Here is a 20199-nt window from a genome sequence, read left to right on the forward strand (position 1 = left end):
ACGAAGCCAGACCCAACAGGCTACCACCACAGGATTCCAATTCATCGGCCATTCTGGAAAAGGGCAAAGCAGAGAGACAAGAGAACAGGTCAGGATGGCCAGGCGCTGACAGAGCTGGGAGACTGCAAAGGGGACATGCTGGGGATGAGGATGAAGGAGCCGCTCCAGGAGGGGCTGCCGTGGTGGACGGGAGGCTCTGCACATTAGTTAAGAACCGTGGAACTGCATGTTCCGAAGACTGGACTTCAATGTGTGCAAAGTGAGAAACAGGGGAAGGAAAAAATCAACCAGAGTGAAAATGATCACTGATCCGACTGCACCCCTGTGATATTTGCATCGCAAGGAATGTGGGTTTTACTGAAAAAACTCCTAAAAACTCAGGTGTCCTGAGGAGCTCACAGATCATCTGAACCCAGAATTGTGTTCGTTGTCAGGGTTTGTAGACAAAAGGAAACTGACAGCATCCACACAAAACAAAACCCCCTTTTCCCTCTTTTCTAGGCAGCAGGAATTATGTGACATCCTCGTGGCCTATTCTGCATATAACCCTGTGAGTATTCCCGGGCAGCGATATTCCTGGGCCACGAACCCATATTCACAGGCATGGGTGTCTCTCGGGGGTGTTGGCACTTCTTGAAAAATTCAGTGTTCGGGTGGACCCACCAGGATGTAGTAGGCAGGACTTCAAGCTCACTTGTTGGCGTGGACACCTGCCAAGGGGCTGCTAAGGGGTCAAACTGAGATGGAAAAGGGTTGAGGCCCAGAATCCTGGTGTGTCACTCCTGCCCAAACCACCACGTCTCAGACGAAGAAATGACTTGCAAGCCGGCGCTGCGGGTCAAGCTTGGTCTCAAAGCACTTTGGGAGGGCCGAGACGGGCGATCACATCAGGGAGATCGGCACTGGTGAAACCCCGCTCTCTACTAAAATGGCGAAATTGGCCGGGCTGTAGTCCTGAAGTTGACCGGGAGCGAGGCAGGAGCAGGAGGCGGAGCTGCAGTGAGCCGAGATCCGCCACTCTAACTCCAGCCTGCCACTGCTTGTGACCACCTCAAAAAAAAAAAAAAAAAAGAATGACCTTCCCTCCTGGTGTTGCCCCAAGGCCCAGGAGCTGGCAGGGTCACGCAGATGGTCCTCACAGGAGACAGGTTTGACAAGTGGCCGAGGAAGCTCGATGGCCAGGCTCTTGTCATGAAATGAAGCTTGCATCCTGAGGAAGCCCCCTTCTTCACCCAGAAACCTGGAAGGGATCCAATTTCCCCTTTGCCCGAACCCCGTAGGAGCCCAGCAGACAGGGAGGGGGTCACCCAGGTGATTGCTCCTGCTCAGTTCCCGCTTTCCAGACCATTCCAGGCAGGAAGAGCCACTAAGCCGACTCCATGGGCTGCCCACATTTGGTGTGCACCCAGCTGCTCTCCTGTGCCCAGCAGGCAGCCCCTGGGCCATCACAGGACCCTTTGTGTGGTGGTCAGCACCCTGCCACCTGCCCTCATGGTGGGTGCAGTCCACAGGTCCTACTCCAGGCCTATCACAGTGGCCTCCCCGGCCTGGCCCAGGATAGGGGGCATGAGCAATTCTTGTCTGTGCCCTTTTGGGGCCATGTGAGCTTGGGCGCTGGCTGCAGGAATCCCTCCAGGCTCCTTGTCAACTGAGTCATGTGTGACCTGTTCAGTCCTCATTCTGAGTGCCAGGGGAGAGGTGCAGCCTCTGCACCCCAAATCCCCGGGGACCTGTGGCAGGTGTCCCTGAGGACCTCTGCCATCTCTGGTGACATGAGTCCTCCCAGGTGGCCTCAGCCCTCCCAGGAGACATCCTTCCATGGTGACTCTGGCTCTTGCAGGAGGTGGGCTACCACAGGGACCCGAGCCGCATCACCGCCCCCCCCCCCCCCTTTTTTTTTTTTTTTTTTTTTGAGACGGAGTCTAGCTCTGTCGCCCAGGCTGGAGTGCAGTGGCCAGATCTCAGCTCACTGCAAGCTCCGCCTCCCGGGTTTACACCATTCTCCTGGCTCAGCCTCCTGAGTAGCTGGGACTACAGGCGCCTGCCACCTCGCCCGGCTAGTTTTTTGTATTTTTTAGTAGAGACGGGGTTTCACCGTGTTAACCAGGATGGTCTCGATCTCCTGACCTTGTGATCCGCCCGTCTCGGCCTCCCAAAGTGCTGGGATTACAGGCTTGAGCCACCGCGCCCGGCCACCCTCCTCCTGTATCTGCTGGAGGAAGATGCTTTCTGGGTGTTGGACAGCTGCTGGACAGTCAGAGGCACTCCCTGCAGGGTAGGTGGACAGCTGCCCCCGGGCCTCTCACAGCAAGGCCAGGGGACGGCCACCCTGGCCGGTGATCCCAACTTCCAGGCAAGGTGTCTTCCTTGCATCCCAGCTTGTTTGGAGTCTCCAGGATGTCCCTGCTGAGGTCCCACAGCAGCCTGGGCCTGGACAGGGACCCTCTCACCTCAAGTCAGACGCTTTTCATCCCCAACAGCAGAGGGACCCATACCTCCCCCTGGCCGCCCTCTGTTGCCCGAAGCCAGCCCCGACTTTGTGCAGGCGCCACTCACCTCCCTGAGGGTCCTCCTGCCTCCCAGCTGGCTGCGCTCCCAGCCACCCTCCCTGCACATGAATGGGCCGACGAAGCCCAGATAGCAATGTCTGCCCATCCCATGTCCCCTAGCCTGACCCCACATCCAGCACCCCAGCACCCACCCCCTTCTCCCTGCTGGCACCCACTTGCCTCAGCCCTGCCCCATGGTGTCAGAGGCAGGCCTGTCCTCCTGGCACCTCAACCCAGGAAGCCACTGGGCAGCGCTTCCAGCCAGGGCCCTCCTCCTCAGGGCTGAGGCTGTGTGGTGGGATCACTGGATGGTAGAGAGGGAGGCCTTGGGGCCCGGGGTCCCCTGCCACTACCCAGCAATTCCAGCTGACGCCTCCACATCTTGGGCGTGGGCTCTGATGGGGTGATGGGTCGGGGGCTTCTCAGTATTCTACAGCCCAAATATTGCCTGGCTCCGGAGGCGCCTATCGCACCAGGAGCAGGTGCTGCAAAGTCCTTCCCGAAGATCATGAGACGCCTGGTGAGTGAACGACACCCTGGGTCCCATGGGCCAGGGGAGACTCGAGCCCCTCATGGGGCTGGCAAGAGGCCGAGTCCCAGCCACGGCCCGACCTGGGATGGGGATTCTCCATGAATTTGAAGTTGGGTGTCCTTTTCCTGCCCCAGAGGATCCAGAGGCGCTGGGAGCAGGGCTGAGCTCTGGCTAAGCAGGGCTAAGGGAAGTGTGTCCACCGGGCGTCGTGCATGGATGTGTTGGGAGACCCTTGGGCTTTGCCCCCTGAGGAAGGGTCTGCAGAGGGGCCTGGAAGGGAGGATTGCAGGGCAACTCAAGGGGCCCTGAGCACCTCTGCCCCTCCCTTTAGGACAAGGAAGGGCTGTGCGTTGATGGTTTCATGCTGCAGTGGCTCCTCCGGTGTTGCACTGATGGGGCAAGGAGGCACAGGGAGACCCCAGCTCATGAACACAGTGCCCAGCTGCTGCAGCCCAGGGGTCCAGCTCCACCAGGAGGACTCGGCTCACCCCCAGCCCGTAGGAGGCACAGGCAGGTCCCTGCATGACACACACACCAGGCCCTGCTTGAGAGGGGGCATCCCATGGCAGAGGCCAGGGCTTAGGCCCAGCCTTATGGGCAGACTGGGCCAGGACCCGACTTGGGAGGACCCAAGGAAGCCCAAAGTCCTCAGGAAGCCCCGCCTTCCAGAAGCCACATCACTGCCGAGGTGTGTCCCCCATGAGGAGCTGCAGGACCTGGTCTGACCCAGCTTTATAGGGGGGTCTCATCCCATGGAGAGGAGTCCCCAGCACTCCAGGGGACTGAAACCCCAGGGCGCTCTGCTCAGGCCTCCGATCCCAGCCCAGAAAGACAGGTCCTCCCACACTTGCTGTCCTCACGAAATCCTTCGGGCTCACCCTGTAACTGTGGGATGTGCTCGTCTTGGAGGGCGAGCGGGTACTGATGGCCATGGCGCATGCATCATTCAAAATACACAGGGGTAAGTCCCGTGTGCCCGAGGGTGCCTTGGGGAGCACGAGGCACAGACCCCGGCTGGCCTGAGGGACGTGTCCTTACACTGTTCCTGTGACTCTCTGCTCTGTCTCAAGGAGGGGTCTGGCCTGGTGGGCTGGGCAAGGCATGATGACACTGAGCCCACCCTGTACATGACCCAGATGAAAGTCAGGAGTGTGGTGAGCACTTCCCTGCCCGGCCTCCCCCAGCGGTGGCCTCCTGTGCACAGCCGGACCCTGGGGTGGCCAAAAAGGACCTGGCATCACCCAGTGGGAGGTGGGCCTGGTGGAAACAGGGAGCGGACACCGATCCCCTGCAGGGAACCCTCCCAGCCTGATGCCCACCCTGTCCCTAGAGCGCCTCATGAAGCTTTGCTAGAGCACCGTCTGGGAGTTGCAGGAGCGACTGTCTCAGAGCTGGGCCCTGGAGGACAACGCGGTCCTCAGGAACCTTCAAACCTCCATGAAGGAACTCAAGGAAACACCGGGACCTGCCACCCCCAGGTGAGCCCCAGCACCAGGTCCCCTCCCGAGTCACCCTCTGGGACAGTCAGTGGCGGGGAGTGCCCTGGCCCCACCAGCCCTCCTACCTGGTCTTCCTCCTGCATCTCTTCCTCCTCTACTCTTTTTATTTGTTTGTTTTTCTGAGACAGAGTCTCGCTCTGTCACCAGGCTGGAGTGCAGTGGAGTCGATCTCGGCTCACTGGAACCTCCGCCTCCCAGGTTCAAGCAATTCTCCTGCCTCAGCCTCCCGAGTAGCTGGGACTTCAGGCACACGCCACCACACCCAGCTAATTTTTGTATTTTTAGTAGAGATGGGGTTTCACCATGTTGGCCAGGCTGGTCTCGATCTCTTGACTTTGTGATCCGCCCGCCTCGGCCTCCCAAAGTGCTGGGATTACAGGCGTGAGCCACCGCACCGGCCTTCTTCCTCTCCTCTAAGGAAATAAAATGGGTCTGCCAGCCCTCAGGGCAGGCACTGAGCGCATGTGTCCTGGCCATGAGGTACAGATTGGCAATGGCTGTGGGCAGGACCCCTGACTTCCTTCCCCCACTTTCCACATTGTCCCCATTGCCCTCTCAAAGGGCCCTGAAGGGCACTGGGACAGTCAGATCCAGGTGTGGGAGCCCCTGCCCCCACCTCCAAGCAGCAGGAACCCCTCATTCTTGAGTGCCCCTCCAAGGGTGTCAAGACAACAAACCAGGTGGACAAGAGAACCAGTGTCCCTGACCCAGAGAGGATTTGGGCAGAGGGGATGGGGGAAGCCCTGACCCAGAGCCAGAACCAAGAGTTCAGCCGGGCGTGGGATCGGTCCAGCCCTGGCATGGGGTGGACGGCCTGGAGGAGAGAGGGAAACCCGTGCCCATTCACTTCTCACTCACTGTGGAGACAGACCCCATGCGAGGTGGCAAGGGGGTGGGTGATAGGTGTCACCTGAGTTCTGACTCGGGGCTGCTGAACAGCCCTGAGATGAGGGCGTGAGGCAGGAAGCCCCGAGCCAGCCGGTACCCTGGGGACCATTTCAGGAGCGACCTGAGGTTCCCTGAAAGCTTCCCCACCCCAGGCTGCACACAGCCCTCACCCTGGGATCAGCAGCCTGCAGGGGCGTCCTCAGTGTCCGGCCAGGGGGTCACACGGGGACCTGGAGGACTCCAGAGGCCCAGGCCTGTGGGGCCCAGCCCTGGAGAGGCCCCATGGGCTCGGTGAAGATGCCGACCATGTTGGTTTTTTCCAGCAGAACTCAAGTGAGCATCCTCAAGGGTGTCCCCTGGCATTGGGCCCCTATGTGAGGGGGACAGACTGGCTCTCCCCACCCCACCAGCTCAGCTCCAGGGACTCATGCCATCAGTCCCTGCAGGACAAAAGCCTTGTCCTCCCCCAGCTTGGCCTGACTGGGCTGTCCTCAAGGCTGAGGCCGAGGCCCAGCAGCACAAGGCGGCTTCACCAGAACCCAGTGAGGCAAGCCACTCTGTGAGGGGCCCAGAGGCTCAAGATGAGGCCAGCCTGTCACCCAGTGAGGTCAGGCCTTGTATATGAAAATGCCTGTGCTGGAACTCTATGCCACAGCGCCCGACAGACCTGGACGTTGGGAGCCCATGGTTCCCCAGCTACAATTTTGAACAGGGCTACTGTGCCCCTGTCACTTCCAACATCTTACCTGGGCAGCTCTGGAACCACAGGCCAGGCCTGGTCCAGCAAACCCCCTGGGACCCTGACACCAGGCCCTGCCTGGGCTTATGACAGAGAGGACGCAGGTCGAGAGACCCCCCAGCAGCAAGGTGGTGCCTGCCTGCAAACCCCCCTCGGTAGAAGAAGAACTTGGAATGGAAGGAGCCCAGACGGTACCCGCCCAGCTGCCTTACAGCCCCAGATGGCTGCTGGACCTTGGTTTTTATTGCTATTTTATTGTTTGGCCTTTGGGCCTTGGGAAATCCCATTTAGTGGGGAACTTGGTCCCATCAAGGCCTCTGGAGGGAAGGCTGAGCATGGGGGTCCTGCAGCCCCAGCCAGCCTGCCTCAGGCCAGGGGGCCACACGGGGACCCTAGGACTCCAAAGGCCCAGGCCTGTGGGGCTCAGCCCCGGAGAGGCCCTTGGGGCCTCTGACTCCACCTGTGGGTCAGAGCCCATCCCCCAGGTCCTGAGTCCCAGGCCAAGGGGCCTGGCTTCAACTCCAGTCTTAGGAGGACAGGGGCACCGCAGGCCCCCAGGTGACCACGTAGGGGACCAGGGCACTATGAGCCCTGATGCTGTAAGGATTCACATCGGAGAACCTGGGTAAGCCAGGCCAGAGACGCTGAGCCCGTGCAGTGATGAGGATGTGGGGGGTTGGCTCAAGGGGTCAACAGCTGTGAACACTGCTGCCCTTTCCCAGCCTCATTGCTGCAGTGCAGGCAGTCTGCACCCCGGAGACTGGCCCACCAGTGCCCCGAGTGCCCCAGCTTGCTATGCCAACATGGCACCTGGAGGCTTCGAGGCCCCGCCTGCCACACCATCTCCCTCCTGGAAGCCTTGTCCTGCAGCCTAGCCCCTGCCGCAGCCACAGCAGGCACCACAGCCAAGCGCCTTCCAGCCGGGCTTCCCAGAGGGCAGGGGTGCCCTGCAATCACCTCCTCAGCAGCTCACACTGTGAAGATAGTTTCATCCACATTCCCATGTTCCCACCAAAGAGAATCGCTGCAGAGGATGCTCTTGATCCTGAGGTGGGGAAAACGGCACGCCAGGTGGATGGAGTCAGCTCCTTTCCCCAGCCACCACGACTGCTGGATGGGCCCGTGGACAAAGTGGCCATCAGACAGACATGGGAGGGAAGAGGCTCAGCATCCTGCTCGTGCCCTGACCGGGTTGACCAGGCCGACACCACTGCCGAGTGCCCCATCTGCTGATGAGAGACTTGGTGTCGATCACTGTTTCCCAGGAGGACCGGTTGGCCACCTATGGGCAGGCTGCCCACACTGTGGAGAGGGCTGAGATCGGCCTTCACTGCAGGGAGCCCCTACCTGGACACAGACTCGCCGGCCCTGCCTGTTGCCATCACAGCAGCCCACAGGGCATTGCTTGCGACCAGGGTACCCCATTCACAGCGAGGGATAGGCAGCCGTGGCCCCTGACCAGGGAACTAACTTCTCACTGTGTCAGCCGCCACCTGGAAGCAACTGGGCTTACGATCGCCGGTTATGCTGAAGTGGTGAGGTTGTCTTACGAGATGAATGTTATGCTTTCCACTGGAAACCAGTATATGGTGCTGACTCTCCCACAACCAGAAGGTGGAGTTGTGAGAGTGAAGGTGTGAAAGTGGACGATGTTGACTATTGTACCCAAATGTCTCCAAGTTTTCCTACGCCTGTTCCGGAGAAATGGAGCTTTGCTGGTTGGAAGGTCTGAGGACCCAGGCAGAGTGAAGCTTCCCCCAGGCGACGTAACAATGGTTCTATTTAATATGAGGAGACAGAACTAAAGTCTGAAACCCGGAGTGTTCTCTGGTGTTCTTGGTGTTTCCATGTAAAGGAAGTCAAATAACTTGCCATAAAGGTTGGCCACAGAAGCATCTGAAAAAGGAGGGGGCAGAACTATTCAGAACTCAAGAGGCTTCAGAATTGAAGATGAGGCTGAGCAGGAGACTCCTGACCCGCTGAGGGCAGGGGAAGTATGTGGGGGCGGCTGGGAGAGGATGTCATCGAGGTCCACCATGGCCTCGTGACCTGTCACAGAACCATGCACTTGAATAGCTGTTCACATCTTCTCTCCACTGAGGACAGTATTTCTATCCATTTGCTACTCTCCATGCAGGGAGCTTGCTACAAAATGCACATAACCACAGCCTGGGTCTTGTAATCCAAGCCTGGCAAGGATTTAGCATGTCAAGGGCTTCAGGTCTGAAGGTCCATGGTTGTCCTGAATCCAGGATGTCACCTTCCTGCCCAAAAAAGGAGGGACGAGGCTCAAGCAGCAGCAGGCCACTCACAGAAAGGGACGAAATGTTGAGTGCATGGCGTTCCTGACACCCAGACAAGTCTTTAGGCACAAAGCCAGGCTGTAGCTCTGGCCACTGACTCAGACCAGGGACGCCCCCATGCAGGCCGGTCTGCCCTGGCTGCTCTTCTCCCTCCTGCCACCCTCTCCTCGGCTGCTTGTGTCAATAAAAGGAAAACCGGCCAGTTTTCAGAGAAAATGTAGCTTTATTATGACAGAAAAGAGACTACAAAGCATTAGGGGAAGAGAAGGAGTCACAGAGCTCCTCAAAATGGGAGGGGAAAGGAAAGAGTAAACATCTTGGTAAATAAAGTCTCCAACCACAGCACAGTCAATTGGAATTTTTTTTCTTAATTTTTATTTTCAAACTTACAGTAAACAAAACAATCACTTAAATTGGCAAAAGAACAGCAATTTTACACAATGAAAAGCATACACACCAAGCCAAAATACAATAGCACTCGGGTCTATATGTTGCAGTGGCGCTGGCGCCGGAGGGAACGCCCAGGGAGGTTGCAGTGCTCACCAGGGAGCCCAGGTCCACAGAGGGCCCCGGGGCCGGAGGGAGGCCGCCCACATTCCCAGCACATCCCCTGTCTCAAAGCACTCCCTTCAGGCATCTGAAGAGGGAAAGGCCATGTGGCTTCCTGGGAAGCACTGAAAGGCCAGCCAGCATCTCCGAAACACAGGCCATTTTTAACAAAGCTGTGAATGTGTTGGGGTCACCGAGGGGGCCCATTAGTGGTCAGATGCACTTTGTCACAATTTACACCTACATGGGGCGATTACTAGGCAACGGGAGAACAGGTTTCCTGAATTTCATAGCCAGATGGGGAGCTAAAAGGAGAGATTCCTGAACCCAACATGTAAATATTTTGTTCCGACAAAGTAAATTCACAAGAGCACATCAAACACAAGACCTAATGCAAGGGGCAGTGCCGGGGCCGCTGCCTGCCTCCGGTGAGCAGCTCTTCAGCAGCACGCATGGGGTAACTGCTTAGAACGGCAGTGCCACAGTGGAAGGCGGCGGATGAACTTGGATACAAAAGTTTAGAATAATGCCCACCAAGAATGCATGTGACTCCACCTCTCTTCCCAGTTCTAATGTTCTCAGAACACCAGACATCCCCGAATGCAAGTGGAAAGAGGAAGGGGACCAGGGGTTGGCAGTGGGGAGGGGAGGCAGGGCCTGGCCAAACCCGGGCAGCTGCCAGAAAGGCCCAAGGCCCACACACTGCCTTCTGCATTTCCGCAAGACACCCCAGTAAACCAGGGCGTCCCAAGGTGGCAAGCCTTCAGGGAGGCACTGCCCAGCTCAGAATCCTGTGGGCCAACTTCAGTCAACTCTCCTATTAGATTTGTTCCTGATTAAAAGACTGCTCACAGGCCAGGCGCAGTGGCTCATGCTTGTAATCCCAGCACTTTGGGAGGCTGAGGTGGGTGGATTGCCTGAGGTCAGGAGTTCGAGACCAGCCTGGCCAACATGGTGAAACCCCATCTCTACTAAAAATACAAAAATTAGCCCGGCGTGGCGGTGTATGCCTGTAGTCCCAGCTACTTGGGAGGCTGAGGCACGAGAATTGCTTGAACCCCGGAGGCGGAGGTTGCAGTGAGCCGAGACTGCGCCACTGCACTCCAGCCTGGGCAAGAAGAGCAAAACTCCATCTCCTCACTTCATTAAAAATCGTCAATATGAACAGACTGCTCATCCTCAAAAGAGATCTTCAAAGCACTGTCATCGAAACAGCAAAACTTGGTCACAAGGGGCCATTTCTGAAAATCTCAGCCCATCTGTTTCTCTGATAATTCATTTTATAAAGCATGCTTCCACGTGAATTAAATGCAGAAAGACGACAGAAAATGAACTGAGCACGTGGGCAAGAAACTGCATCCCTAAGGCTTCTAGCGCCCATGACGGTTCTGCGGGCTGTGATCGCCAAGTCGTGTGTTCTCGTATTTTCTACATTGAGCAGTGAGTAGCTACTCAGCTGCCACTGTCACCGCCCCCTCCCCAGCCCAGCCAGCTAAGGAGCTGGGTCTGATCCCCACCAGCTTCTCCATGGCCTGTGAGCTAAGAATACGTTTCATGTTTTTATATAGTTTAAAAAAAAAAAAAAATCTAACTTTCTTGACACGGAACATTATATGCAATTCAGATTTCTGTGTCTAAAAGTTGTACTGGACATAGCCACACTTCTGCACTATTTATGGCAGAGACCACATAGCCCACAGAGCCAACAGTGTTGACTCCCTGGCTGTCTATAAAAACATCCGCCCACCCCCGAGACAGATGATCCTGTTCCTGCAGGACTGAAGAAGCCTCAGTTCAAATGCAGCTGGGGCTCCTGGGACAAGCCAGCCTGAGACACAGTTGCTTCATAAACTATGTTTAAGTACTTTTCCTCCCTCTTGCCCCTAGTTTATAATTTCTCAGTGGACAAATGGACAAACCATCTCTGTTTGAATACACAGATACATGCAAAATATCTTACAAGGAACAACGCATATCCTTCTACTTTCTCTTTTAGTTCTGCTGACAAGCTCAATCACGATGTCATTTTACCGCCACCACGCCCGAAAGTACACCAAACGTGAAGCAGAGGCAGACGAGACAAGATGCAGGCTCCACCAGAGGCCACTCCAGATTTGTGACCAACACACTTGGCTGCCAGGCAGTGGTCGCCAGGCAATGGGACAGAAGGCAGACAAAGAAAATATGCGGGAGGGAACCTATCAGACACCGGCAGAGGCTGCATTTACTCCAGCCTGAGATACCAGAGACACAGGATGAGCTGCAGCATGACTCTCCTCCACTGCGCTCACTGCCAGCCCCCAGCAGACACCAAGGCACCCAGAGGAGCCAGGCACACAGGGCGGGCAGCAACATAAACGGCACCGATTAAAAAGCAAGACTCGCTCTCAAGACTAAAGGAGAAGTTATCTAAATTTCAGTATAAACTCAGTACTTCATTCACGTTACTAGTATTACATTTATGAAATTCACCTTTGTGGAAAAAGGAGAGGGAGAGGGATAAGAAAATGCCTGTCTCTAGAAAACTGCGAGACGCTTCCACGTGCAGCTTGATGCTAAGTTACCTGCGGAACAGACACGCTTGAAAACGCGACGTAGTGTCCTTACTTCCGAAGCTCTGGAGGCTGCTTCACAGCCGCTGAGAAAACGGAGGTGAAGAATTCCATACTCTCCGTATTTTAACACTAAAACATGAACAGAAAGGCATCTGCAAGGCCCTCTGTCCCACATACTACGCCGCTGCGTCTTCAGCTTACTGCTTCGATGGACCCATAATCTTACGGCAGGCAGGGGCCTTTCCACACCGAGTGCTGGGGAATGCCAGGCGGCGGCCACTCCGTACTGTGAGGCCCTGGTTGCACCCCCCCATATCATGAGGATCCAGGAGATGTTCTGGTGACGGGTGTACGCTGCTCCTCCCACCCAGAGCACACCCCTCATCTCATCCATCTTCAATGCAGCTCCGGGAGCCTCCCCGTCCGTGTGGTCCATCCCGACCCCATGGGTCCCAGGTGCAGACGGGCCACATCTGCATGGGAGGTGGTGTCACCAGGCCGGGGAGGCGGCGGGAGGCGGGAGAGGCAGGGAGGATCACTTTGTGAGGCTTGCGTTGCCTTCGTTTTTCTGACCAGCTACAGATAAGGCTACTCGTATTCCAGGAACTGTTTGTGATAGAACAGCAAGTACCTGTGGAGGCAGAGACAGGGAGGAGTTTTCAAGTGGGTCCAGTCCAGATCCACCTCATCGCCCTGAAGGCTGTCCTTAATCCCAGATTCTTCCAAATAAAACCTCTCAAGAGGGCTTCCATGTTGCTCAGAATGTGAAGTGCAAAGCCCTCAGGGAGCTCATGGCAGCTGGGGTCCCCCTGACCCCTGGAGGGTCAACAGGTTTCTATGCCATGAAGGAACGAAACTGGAAAGGAGAGAGGAGCTGATAAAGAACTGATGTGGGCCAAGCCCGGTGGCTCACGCCTGTAATCCCCATGCTTTGGGAGGCTGAGGCAGGAGGACTGCCTGAGGTCAGGGGTTTGAAATCAGTTTGGTCAACATGGAGAAACTCCATCTCTACTAAAATACAAAATTAGGCGGGCGTGGTGGCAGGTGCCTATAATCCCAGCTACTTGGGAGGCTGAGGCAGGAGACTGACTTGAACCCAGGAGGCAGAGGTTGCAGTGAGCTGAGATCGCACCATTGCAGTCCAGCCTGGGCCACAAGAGCGAAACTCCGTCTCAAAAAAAAAAAAGAAGAACTGATGTGTTCAGTTCACGTGGTTAAAAAACAACTGCTTTGATGTTCTCTGTGCTAAGGAAATGCCTCCAGAGAGGGCCTTTGCTCAGGCACCTCTTCTGCCACCATCAAGGCTGGCATCCTATCCAGCACAGGCCTCATTACTTTGGTAAATGAAGGTCAACACCTTTGAGTGGTCCTAGGCTCAGACGTGGGCTGGTCTCAGCTATACCAGAGGGGAGAGCACCGTGGCCACCACAGGGCCTTCCTCCCACCCGACAGGACGCACCCTTCACTGTCCAGCACATCCTTGATGCTGGCCTTGGTGATGATGGCATCGTCACACTTGAACCACTGGTCTTTGTGCTGCCGGATAAAGCTGGTGTAATGGCCACTCTCCAAGGTCCCTTGATGGTTAACAACAGCAAACAGGGAATACCTAGTGCGGGAGGAAAGGAGAGGGAGGGCGCAGGTGGCTCAACGCCGCCACTCGAGGCCATCACCATCAGAAACCAGGCAGCCCAGGGAAGGAGTGGGAGGCCTGTGGGCCTGGCTGTCAACCCCCAGGGCTTCCGGCTGATGCACAGGAGGCTGCAGGAACTAAGGGAGCCTGGTCACACTCCCTGGCTCTAGCCTGGGTCCAGGCGCTTCCTGGAACCGCATGTCGTGGGAGTGGTGACTGCAGTCAAGCAGTGGGGATCCTGGAACACTCCAGCCTTTCATTCTTTCTACCACCCTAAGGCAAGAAGAATGGACATCGAGCTTTCCAGATGGAACCTCCCTCCTGCCAGAGGCCAGGAGTGGGACTGGGCTCCTCCAACAGGAGGCAGCATTTGTGGCGCCGCGTGGAGCGGCCTTTCCTAGTGGAGCTGCGGGCAGCCAAGCGGGAAGCAGGTCAGTGGTGGGGACCTGCGGGGTGCCCTACAGGGCAGACAGGAACCCACCCCAGCTCTTGGCCCAAGGCCTCGGACACCCACACCGCTGAGCACCACTTACTTGTTGTCATTGTTGAGACTGTCCGTGGGCTGCTGGTACTGTCCATTCATCCTGCTCTCTTTGCTGTAACAGACAACGGCAGTATTCAGCATCGTTAAAATCATCAGGCCCAGAGATACAAGCCTCTCCTGAAACTGACACTTATCCAGGCTTGACCATGCAGACGCTGCACCGGGCTGCGCTTTATGCTTCAGGTAGAAATCTCCCCGGGTTTCGTGAGGACACTGACACTCGAGCTGTGGAGGCCCCTGCCTCAGAGCACACCTGGGTCCTGGGGCCACCTGGTGTGGCCCCTGGTTCTTCCAAGGTGGGTCCTGAATAGGGCTGGTGATGGGAGCTGGATCTGGAGGAATCTGAGTTTGGTTTGTGACAAAGTAGATGGTGAAGGCGCCCTTCCTCCCACATGTAAAAGGTTAGCTTGAAAGGGTAAGCTGAATCCATTTCACAACCTAGGCAGGTGCCTCCTCAAAAGGGACAAAGATTGCTGCTCATTGTTTCATGACCAGCACCTCTCCTAGTGAGACAGGGGAGAGGCGGTGCTGGGAACAGGAAGCCATGAGCATTGTTTACTGCATTTTCCCATGGCTGTGTTTGGCAGGAAACACCAAGATCTTTGAGACCCTGACCTTAGAACAGTACTGTCACCTCCCTCAGTACGTGACCATCGTGGTCAGGCTGATGGCATGGAGCTCTGACTCTGGTGGTCTTGTTTTATTCAGGAGGTCAGCTGTGTGCCACAGCAGTGGGACAGGCCAGTAACTACCAAAAGGCAACATGCTTTCCACAGTGCTGGGGCTAGGACTGTGGCCGCCAAAAAATAACACCCTGCAAACAACAATACCCACGTCTCAACCCTCAGAACCTGAGACTGGGACCTCATTTGTAAAACCAGTCTTTGCAGAGACTCGAAGTAAAGATGTTGAGATAAGATCCTCCTCGATGATCTGCCTGGGCCCTAAAGCCAGTGACCACTGTCATGACAGAGAAGCAGAGGGAACTGGACACAGACTCAGGGGAGCCGGCTACGTGACCCAGAAATGAGGGGAGTGGCGCAGCCACAGAAGGAACACGTGGAACCACTGGCAGCTGGAGGCGCTGAGGAATGGAACCCCCTAGACCCCTGTAGGACCATGGGGCCCTGACAACACCTTGATCTCAGATTTCCGACCTCTAGAACTATGAGGAAATTTAATTTTAAGCCACCAAGTTTTTGGTCATTTGTCACAGAGCCACAGGAAACTCCTATTTGTCTCATGCACTGGTAAGCAGCTCAATGCCAAGTGCCCCATAATAGGCAGATGTGGAAAGGAAAATGCAAGCTACAACTGCAACACCGGCTATGTCTGTCTGTACTTCCAACATCTGTTCCATGAATTGAAGTGCTGCCTTCTCGCTGTGATCCTACCTCGAGGACTTTGCCGGTTCGAAAGTGGATTGAGAATTGTTAAGAGAAACATTCAAAACAAAAACAGGGTATCTGATGAAAAACCACTCATTAACATGTGCCGCATCTTAAGATCAGGATACACAGATTTTGGGAAGGTGGGGTTTATATTAATACCAACAGTCATCTTTTTTTTTTTTTTTGAGATGGAGTCTCATTCTGTCACCAGGCTGGAGTGCAGTGGCGCGACCCTGGCTCACTGCAACCTCCACCTCCTGGGTTTAAGCATTTCTCCTGCCTCAGCCTCCCAAGTAGCTGGGACTACAGGCGCCTGCCACCACATCCAGCTAATTTTTGTATTTTTAGTGGAAACGGGGTTTCACCATGTTGGCCATGATGGTCTCAATCTCTTGACCTCGTGATCTGCCCTCCTCGGCCTCCTGAAGTGCTGGGATTACAGGAGGGAGCCACCGCACCGGCCAACAGTCATCTTATCATAGGAGATCCGAGCTGCATTCCTGTCCTGATAAGATCACGGCCCCTCCAGACACAGAACCGGCCTACACCCCCACCTACCTGGAGGCCATGAAAGGGGTCATATCCAGCTCCAGGGGGAAGGACACATACGTGGTGATCTTCCGCCGCAGCTTGGCTGAGTGTTCAAATCGCTGCAGAAATAGGAAAGGGGCAGAGGGAAGAGGAAAGAAGACCAGAAATGTCATTGGAAGCTTCAGGGGCTTCTTCCAATGACAGGTGTCTGTGTATCTCTTTGTATTTTATTGAATTGCCTTGTAGCTACAGCTAGAATTACAGATTCAAAAACATAATGGTAATCCACCCAAGTCCTCACGTACAGGGTTCAAGTCAAGTCTTCAGATGATGGGACTGTTCAGTGGTAACACCAAGGGTACAAGAAGTAATCTCACAGCACACCCAGCAAAGCACAGAAAACAAAACAAAGATCCATGGCTCGTGGCAGCAAAAACAAGCAAATTGTTCCTTTCACCAGACAGAAGACATTCCTTTGCCTAGATCAGGAGTCACCCATTCCAGCCAGCAAGCTAGGAATGGGTGCTTTCCATGTTTAAAGGGTGGTAAAATGAAACAAAGAACATGCAACAGAGAATCGTAGGATCGCACGCAGCCTGTGGAGCCTGACATCTTTACTATCCGGGCCTTCAGAGAAAGAGCTTGACAACTCCTGGACCAGATCTGAATGCTGAGGGCCTTTGTCTTAAAAGAAAACGGAAAACCAGAGGAGGGGTAGCTGGAGGAACGGCAGGAGTAAAAAAAAGTCACAACCACTCCGCTTCCCAAGAAAAGTAACTCTCATCCTACTTTCACTGTGAAGCCACTGATTTTGTTTACCGCAGCACAGACAAAAGGACAATTCACAGACAGGAGGACAATTCACTCACATCGACCCTTCCTCGGTGTTCTTCCTGCTTGCTGCAGTTATGAAAAATGCAACCGCACAGCAAACCAAAAGGCTGAGGGCCGTACTGTGGACTAAAAACTAAGTCTGCCATCAGAGTTGGCTTTCTGGAAAACTTACTTTGAGATGAAAACAGGCTACGATGGGCAGTTTCTTCATAGTGAGCTGCTTCGTGGACTCCTGGTAGCTATGGCAACCGCTGCATTTGATCTTGGCGCTGCTGCCCAAGTGCTCTGGTCTGGTGAATCTACAGGCGTTTAAAGAAGACAGAAGCAGTAAGGGAGATGTAAGAGACAGAAAAACGGCAGGAAAGAGGTATTTTATCTCTTTCAATGGGTTCATTTCCCTACCAAAAACATACACACACAACTAAAAATGAAACAATGAATAAAACAGAAAATGTTGTCCACCTTCGCTGCCTGTCTCTTTAAAGAACGTTTATCTTAAATATTTTATTTCCAGGATAGGCCTGGGGGAATGGTAATAATTTTCTAACTACCACATGGCCCAGCAGTTGAATTTAAGCCAGAAAAATGAAAACGAATGTTCACACAAAAACTGTCCACAAACGTGTGCCAGAGTGTTACTCGTAAGAGTCACAAAACTGGAAACACCTCGCTTCTTCCCATGGGTGAATAATTGAAGAAACTGTGGAACACTGTACCATGGAATATGAGTCAGCAGCAAAAACGGAAAGAACTACTGATCCTAAGCTGCACCCTGGATGCATCCCGAGAATTAGGATGCACAAGAAAAGCCAATCTCAAAGGGTTCCCTGTTACGTAATTCGGTTGACATGACATTCTAGAATTGTCAGGTGTATGGAAATGGAGAAATACGGGGTGACTGGGGTTACGGAGCGGGTGGTGGGCAGGGAGGCAATGGAGATGCTGGATACTTTCTGTATGCATGTCTGAATCCTGGCCGGGGCATCGCACCACAGGGCTGAAGAGGTCGCCATTGGGGGACCAGAGTAAAAGGTACCTAATGGCTTCTTACAACTGTATGTGATCTCAACACAAGCAGTTTAATGTAGAGAGGTGAGAGGTTGGCCAGGTGCGGCGGCTCACGCCTGTAATTCCAGCACTTTGGGAGGCCAAAGTGCTGCTCAGGGCGGATCACCTGAGGTTGGGAGTTCAAGACCAGCCTGACCAACATGGAGAAACCCCGCCTCTACAAAAAATACAAAATTAGTCAGGCAACGTGGTGCATGCCTGTAATCCCAGTTACTCGGGAGGCTGAGGCAGGAGAATCGCTTGAACCCGGGAGGCGGAGGTGCAGTGAAGCCAAGATTGCATTACTGCACTCCGGCCTGGGCAACAAGAGCAAGACTCCATCTCAAAAAAAAAAAAAGCGAGGCAAGAAGTCTGGGAAAGGTAATTTCCTGACAGTGCAGAGGCAGGAGGTAGGAGGGCTGCATCAGAAGCGTGTCTGGCACAGGTGTCAGCTGCCACTGACAAAACACATGGAACAGATGATTCAACAAAGCGCACGCCAAATTTTGAAGCTGAAACACCAGTAAAAAATTCAATCTTTTCACAACCAGGTATGTATGGAAAGCCCTTGTTTATGCTCTGGAAATTCTGCCATCTTATCTAGGGCAAGATGAGGGGGCCTCTGGGCAAAGCTGCACCTGTTTCGTTGCTAGCTTTGTGATCTGCTCTCCAAAGGACTTGAAAAGGAGCCTTTGCTTGCAATACAAAGTGGGGAAGGGCGCACTCTACCTCTCTTCCACCTTCCTGGGAGCCAGCACCACATCATGTCTCTCCTAACAACACAGGCTTTCTACACGTTGTAGTTTGTGAAGTGTCTCCCTCATGGCCTGCTGTTTTGGCAAAGCTTTCATTTTATTGGAATTTATGATTAAATTTAATTTAGCTGCAAAGACTTTCTTTAAAAAGGTTTTGGTTGGCTGGGCGTGGTGGCTCACACCTGTAATCCCAGCACTTTGGGACCCCAAGGTGGGAGGATCACGAGGTCAAGAAATCAAGACCATCCTGGCCAACATGGTGAAACCCTGTCTCTACTAAAAATACAAAAATTAACTGGGCATGGTGGCGGGCGCTGTAATCCCAGCTACATGGGAGGCTGAGGCAGGAGAATCGCTTGAACCTGGTAGGTAGAGGTTGCAGTGAGCCGAGGTTGCGCCACTGCACTCCAGCCTGGCGACAGAGCAAGACTCTATCTCAAAAAAAAAAAAAAGGTTTTGGTTTTCATTGTTTGAGGTAATTTTCCAAATTAAAAAATATGATACTCTATTATGTGGACTTAACAAGGTAACAAAGTTGATGCTTTCAAAATTCGAAACATGCAAACTTTCAGGAGGGCACAGTGGCTCATGTCTGTAATACCAGCATTTTGGGAGGCTAAGGTGGGGGGATCGCTTGAGCTCAGGAGTTCAAGACCAGCCTGAGCAATGTGGCAAGACTCTGTCTCTACAGAAAAAGAAAAAAGGCCTGGCATGGTGTGGCTCACACCTCTAATCCCAGCACTTCGGGAGGCCAAGGCAGGTGGATCAACCTAAGGTCAGGAGTTTGGGACCACCCTGGCCAACGTGGCGAAACCCCGTCTCTACTAAAAATACAAAAGTTAGCCAGACATGGTAGCGGGCACCTGTAGTCCCAGCTACTTGGGAGGCTGAGGCAGGAGAATTGCTTGAACCTGGGAGGTGGAGCTTGCAGTGAGCCGAAATCACACCACTGCACTCTAGCCTGCACTCTAGAGAGAGCGAGACTCCGTCTCAAAAATAAATAAATAAAAATAAATAAATAAATCACAAAATCAGCTAGGCATGGTGGCACGCATCTGTAGTCCCAACTACTCAGGAGGCCGAGGCAGGAGACCAAGGCTGAGCCCAGGAGATCGAGGTTGCAGTGAGCTATGATGACACCACTGCACTCCAGCCTGCATGACAGAACAAGACCCTATCTCAAAAAATAAAATAAACATGCAACTTTGGTCCTGCTGACTATGCAGCCAGACAGAAACCAAAGGCTTGTACCTCTTCTAAGGGATACTTCCACTCAACAAGGACTCTTCTGCGTTACGTTTAACTGATGCAAATAAAGACTATAAAACAATAGACAAAGTTTAGGAAGGTTTTCTCCTGTCTTTTACAATTGTATGCTACAGCTACTTAAATACATTTTTAAAAAAAAAAAATCACTCACAGTTGTGGTGACTCACGCCTGTGAGCACTTTGGGAGGCCAAGACGGGCAGATCACCTGAGATCATGAGTTCGAGACTAGCCTGGCCAACATGGTAAAACCCCCGCTCTACTAAAAATACAAAAATTAGCCAGGCATGGTGGTGCACACCTGTAGTCCCAGCTACTCAGGGGAATCACCTTAACCTGGAAGGCAGAGGCTGCAGTGAGCAGAAATCACACCACTGCATTCCAGCCTGGGCGACAGAGCATGACTCTGTCCCCCCCCAAAAAAAAAAATCACTTTGTAAATATTGCTACTTATCCCAAATGAAGCAGTACATGCACAATTTCAAAAACGGCCCTAAGAGTACAGAACATCACAACTAAGTTTCAATCATGTGCAGAGAAGGCTGTGGACCATGGGGAGAGGGCCAGGCGCGTCTCAGCTCAC

At 54.0% G+C, this 20199-nt stretch overlaps 1 protein-coding gene across 2 annotated transcripts in view; it reads right to left on the minus strand.

The window, feature by feature from the left end:
- Positions 1-8713: 8713 nt before the first annotated feature.
- LOC101010809 (ubiquitin carboxyl-terminal hydrolase 22) overlaps positions 8714-20199 on the minus strand; it is a 43653-nt gene continuing 32167 nt past the window's right edge. For both annotated transcript variants that reach the window (XM_003912467.3, XM_021928207.2), the window contains exons 9-13: positions 16720-16846; positions 15741-15832; positions 13781-13843; positions 13074-13223; positions 8714-12245 (exon numbers count right to left, since the gene is read on the minus strand). In XM_003912467.3, coding sequence (XP_003912516.1) covers positions 12203-12245; positions 13074-13223; positions 13781-13843; positions 15741-15832; positions 16720-16846 — 475 coding nt within the window. In that variant the 3' untranslated portion in view covers positions 8714-12202. The remainder of the gene's footprint in view (positions 12246-13073; positions 13224-13780; positions 13844-15740; positions 15833-16719; positions 16847-20199) is intronic.

The sequence above is a fragment of the Papio anubis genome, unplaced genomic scaffold, assembly GCF_008728515.1.
Source record: "Papio anubis isolate 15944 unplaced genomic scaffold, Panubis1.0 scaffold453, whole genome shotgun sequence".
NCBI classification, from domain to species: domain Eukaryota; kingdom Metazoa; phylum Chordata; class Mammalia; order Primates; family Cercopithecidae; genus Papio; species Papio anubis.